We start from the raw sequence: 5186 nt of genomic DNA on the forward strand, positions 1-5186 counted from the left end.
CCATGCTGCCCTGGCCAGTGGCCCATTTACCGAGCCACACCCAGACCCATGCTGCCCTGGCCAGTGGCCCATTCACCTGCTCATACCCAGAATCAGGAGGACGCGGCAGCATCTTTGAGAGTTCAGACACCTGCAGTGGACCTGGGTTCAGTCCTAAATTCTCCCTCACCACAGAGAAATGGAATTGAATGGCATGCGCAGTGCTAGAGGCTTCAACGAATTTCCTGTCACCTGATGGTTCTCCTCATGCCCTCAGCTGGGACTGCCTAGCCAAGGAGATGTCTCCAGACTGCAGTCCAAAGATTTTACATGTCCTGAGCTAATTTCTTTCACCCATGGCCCAGGTGAGCTTAGGCCAGTGAGCCCTCCTTTGCTGGAGCCTGTGGGCCCCCCTTTCTATGGCTCCATGGTTTGGGTGCCAGGAACAGCTCATTAGCAAGATGCCCTGTTTGTCCTCAGATGGTGGTATTAACACAGCAGTGTCTAAAGTGAGGCCCAGCCTTTTCTCTGGGCCATTCTTCTAGTCCAGGAAGCAGGTTATCTACATCACAGGAGTGCGTACCCACTCCTTGGTACCTTCAGAGGAAAAACAAACCAAACAAACACAAAAATAAAAGCTGCCCTTAACTGGTTCTCCCAGAAGAGAATGGCAGTTAATCTCTGCACCTTTTATTCTAAGGAATTAAGAACATTCGTCTGCTGCACATTTTTAGGCCAATCTGAGAGAAAGGGTGAGCAAGTTAAAGTTAGTTGCCAGCTCCAGGCCTGGACAGTGAGAGCCTGTCCCGGCGAAGCAAGCCAATGGTTTCTCCACTGCCGGTCTCCTGAGTGAAGGAGTCTAGCTGTTCATGATGCAAGAGGACAAGGCAGAGCCTGAAAGAAATGGGTGAGTGTGAATGACACCTCTTTGTGGGTGCAGCAGCCACCACAGTCCTGCCTAGTTAGTAGTTAGTATCCATTGAGCTCTGGATTAGGCCACACGATTAAATTGAGTCCTCTAAAATTATCCCAAGGGCTATACTTATGACACTCTAGCACATGCCCGCAAGGGCTATACTTAGGACACTCTAGCACACGCCCGCCAAGCTATGTTTTGAATTGATCCAGTTCACATGCATCTTCTTGGAGGAGGAGGAGGAGGAGGAAGCAGAAGCAACTGAGACATGTGTGCTACACCTTACAGACCATGGTGTGTCAGTCTTATTCACAAAAAGTGAGCTCACTCAAGAGGGGTGCACTCAGGCCCTCTCATCCACGTCCTGATTCTAGTCCATTGTTTGGGCTCTTGGTCATGGGAGCCAGGCTGGAAAAGACCTAGCTAACCAAGCAGCCCGTGCTGAGGGAGCTAGTAAGCCAGACTCCAGGTATCTGCTCCAGTCTGCAGGAACCACCTTTCCCCACCTCACAAAGCAAAAGGGCTAAGAAGATTAAAACAGAGAATTCTGCCCACCAGGGGACTCCCGAGGAAGAGACAGAGGGAGCCAGGCCCAGGGACCCTGTGACAGAGGAAAGCGTGCCCTGTCTGTGATTTCACAGGATTTCTGCAGATGACCACAGTTTACAAGGCCGACAGAACACGCTTGCAGTGAGCTGGTTGCTCTGGGGAAGGGAGGGGAGGAACGATGGACTGAAGGCTGCAGGTTCTATGCCCATCAAATGGTTGTGCATCAGAAGTACGTAGCCTGGAAGGTCCCCAGTGGGCCCCAAAGCAGGAAAATAGCCTCAGGTCACCCTCAAATCTACCTTTGCTTTGTGCGTTGCAGCTGGCAAAAAGACACTGATCCAGCCCCTCCAGCCCCCCCCTCCCCCCGGTCCACATCCTCACCTTGGGCTTGGGAGTTTTGACAGATACCATACTAGAAACCACCAAGCCCCCCCTCCCCCCAAAGGCAGGACTGAGGGGACTCTAGGGAAGCACCAGAATGACAGGCCAGAGTCTGGGGGATGTGTTGTGCTGAGAGAGAAGGGCCCAGAGAATCAGCTGGGTCACCACCAGTTGTGAGGCCTCAGCCAAGGAGAATTAGCTCTGTAATCTGTAAAATTTGCTGGCATCTGGGGGGAAAGGACACCACTAGTGTCCAGACTGCTTCCCCATGACCTCTGGGGTCATCTCAAGACTAATTTAGATGACTAGCTCAGAAAGATACCTAGACACAGAGCCCAGCTGGTCCAGAGTGACCAGGTACAAAAAGCAGGGTGTTCTAAGTCCCTCAGCCCCCAAACCCAGTGCCTTCCTGCTTTTCTGTGAGGACTACTTGAGTAAGTAGCCTGAAGCTTTTCTCCAAAATGACAAAATAACTGTGAGCAAAGCTTCCCAAGGTCATCCCTAGCCTGAGGTTGCAAACATCACAGCAGGGGTTTCTGGGAGACCGAGATTGTGGTGTGGGTAGGCAGACAGGGACAGCTGTGAGGTTGATTGCCATTCATCTGGGTACAGGACAGTCGGTTGCAGGCAATCATTCTTCCTTTATCTCAGTAGCCGGTTCTGTCCAAGATCAGGGATTTCTATTAGGAGTTGCTATCTGTTCTGTGACACACAAAATCTGTGCTCTCCTCCGAGAAGCTGAGAAATGGGAGCCCTCCCCTGGCAGAGGATTTAGCCTGTGAAACAGCTCAAAGCCGACCAAACGGGGCAGTCTCGATTCTGTGCACGATTAATTTCAAGATTTGCCCATTGCCAATTTTGAGCTCATGTCATCTGTTAAGACTTAAGTGTTTTCAAGGATGAGCTATTTCTTAATTGAACAATTAAATCCTCTCCAGTGTGTAGCTGGCTGCTGAAACCTGGGCGAGGAGATTCAACCAGAGACCTGTGTCCGGAAGACGCCAGGTCTGTAGCCATGCCCCGTGGCAAGGTGGCACCAGGGACATGTCCCCTCAGCCCAAAGTGATACCCAGGAAAACTACATATTACAGCCAGAAGAAATTATGGACAAGGGTGAACCCGTTCATTGTGAGGAGTGGGAGGCAGGGAGAGAACGCCCCACATGGTTCAACAGCTAAACAGTAGTCGCCATTCATCACTGGAGCGGAGGCAGTCCTGGTTTCCAGAAGGCATATGGGGACTGCACGCATTAGAGGGCTCCCCCAAAGTTCTGTAGCAAGCATCTCTGCAGGCTGACAGGTTCAGTGGTGATCCTGAGATCCACCTGGCCACTGAGGGCACACTGGGAGTCATGGAGGTGCTACTCCTCCCCTTGCCTCCACCCTGCATCAGGTCCAGGGCTGTGCACTGTATTAGCTCTGCCCCACTGCCCACTCACACAGCCCAACAGAAATAGCCATCCCTTAGATCCAAACGACAGGCACCGTGCCTCCTCCTGCTGGTGTCTGCCTGCTCACTGGTGCTGAGTACAGTGTAATCATGTCTGTCCCCTGCCAAGTTACCCTCCCCTCCTGGACCTTAGAGAACACCGGATACTACTGCCATCCTGAGAGAAAGGTAGGGCTCTGCCTTCCTTCTGACCGTATCTTCTGTTCTCCCCGGCAGCTTGAGACCTTTGTGATTCTCCACCTTTACCAGGAAGGCCCCATGCTGTCTCCTTTACCTGGCTGAGGTCTTGGCCAACTCTTCTTTCCATGAAGACGCCTCACCCCCACACTCCCACCCCGCCAGACCTTCCTGGTTTTCTCTAGTTTTAACCTTATTGTTTATTTCTTGGGATTTCCATCAGTTTGATGCAGTATGCTACCTATGTGTTTATTATTGTGTCTCCCCCTAAGCCTGCAGGTGCCACCGGGGTAGGAGCCCTGTCGGCATCCCCAGCAGATGGCACAGTACTGGCACACAGCAGGTACTCTGGAGGAAGCTGTGATCTGTGTTCCCACAGCCACGTGACTGAATCCACCTAAGCGGATTCAGTCCACTTCTGCCCACACGTAGGTAAGGAGGGGTGGTTACCTGGTATCTGGTGGGTTTGCTGAAAGTGTTGTTTGATGTCAGGTTTTCAGAATTCCTCATGCCAGCCTGGTAGCGGGCCTTCTAAATCAAAGAAAGAAAGATGCATACATACACGGCAGGGCTTGGAGTAATATCTGGACACAGAGGTGGTCTGTAGGGAACCTTCTGGGAAAGGGTTGGATATGGTTTGACTTCCTAGACTGTTGCTCCTGGGAACTGAGTTTCTGTAGGGTTGTCAGAGTCAATGACTGTTGCTGGCCCATTTGGTCTAGGAAGCCCTGGGCTTTGTGTCTTTCTTCTAGACCTCCTCAGAGGTTTTGCTCCAGTAAACACGGAGAGCACAGAGACGGGAAGAGCGCAGGGAACTCTGTCCTCAGATCAGCCTCTGGCTGCTTTCTGTGGAAAGCCATCTGCTTCCAATGCTCTGGAGCAGTGGTTCTCAACCTGTGGGTCAGGACTCCGGGGGTGGGGTCAAATAACCCTTTCACAGGGGCCACCTAAGAACGTCTCTGCATATCAGACATTTACATTACACTTCACAACAGTAGCAAAATTACAGTTATGAAGTAGCAATGAAATGATTTATGGCTGGGGGTCACCACAGCATGAGGACCTGTGTTAAAGGGTTGCAGTGTTAGGAGGGCTGGGGAGCCCTGCTGCAGGGGTTCCCTTCTGCTGGGGTCCTGTCTCTCCAGGCAGCAGGCAGCTTGCTGAACTGAAAGCATCTCTAAGAGACTTGGGGACTTTACCCTGGGTGGTGCTTTGCTGAGGTGCCTGGTAGATTCAGCAAGGAGGTGGCTCCTTGTAGCACCTACGCTGGCTGGCTGGCTTTGTGCCAGGGGTGGCTGTTGGAAGGAAGGAGTCAAACACATGGCCCCACCCACACTCCCCCCTCCCCACGACCAGATGCTACTTACCCTGAATTTGGAGTTCAGCATGCCCATTTCCAGGTCGTTTTCACAGCTTTTGGCCTTAGATTTGCAGAGCTTTATGAGGCACATCTTGATTCTCATTATGAGATAATAGAAGGATTTAGGGCTCGGCACTAGGTTAAAGGGAGCGGGTAGAGTCCTTCCTTCATCGAAGTAAGAAAGCCAGAGCTTCGCTCGAGCGAATTTCCACTCCACATCTGCATCTTCCTGTGGAACAAGGGAATCAGTCACACACTAGGGGCCGCAGCTTAACGTCTGAGCAGGGTGTGAACAGGGTCAAGTCTACAGCATGTGAGCAGCTCGCTGGACAGCCCTGGTGTGCTGTGGGTGTGTACTCCCATCTGTGATGGCGC

At 52.0% G+C, this 5186-nt stretch overlaps 1 protein-coding gene across 3 annotated transcripts in view; it reads right to left on the bottom strand.

Annotated features, from left to right (window-relative positions):
* Trpc7 (transient receptor potential cation channel subfamily C member 7) overlaps positions 1 to 5186 on the bottom strand; it is a 117761-nt gene that overhangs the window by 3909 nt on the left and 108666 nt on the right. For all 3 annotated transcript variants that reach the window (XM_026783124.1, XM_026783123.1, XM_005355274.3), the window contains 2 exons: positions 4819 to 5040; positions 3902 to 3982 (listed from right to left, as the gene is read on the bottom strand). In XM_026783124.1, coding sequence (XP_026638925.1) covers positions 3902 to 3982; positions 4819 to 5040 — 303 coding nt within the window. The remainder of the gene's footprint in view (positions 1 to 3901; positions 3983 to 4818; positions 5041 to 5186) is intronic.

This window comes from Microtus ochrogaster, chromosome 16 (genome assembly GCF_000317375.1).
Source record: "Microtus ochrogaster isolate Prairie Vole_2 chromosome 16, MicOch1.0, whole genome shotgun sequence".
NCBI lineage: Eukaryota > Metazoa > Chordata > Mammalia > Rodentia > Cricetidae > Microtus > Microtus ochrogaster.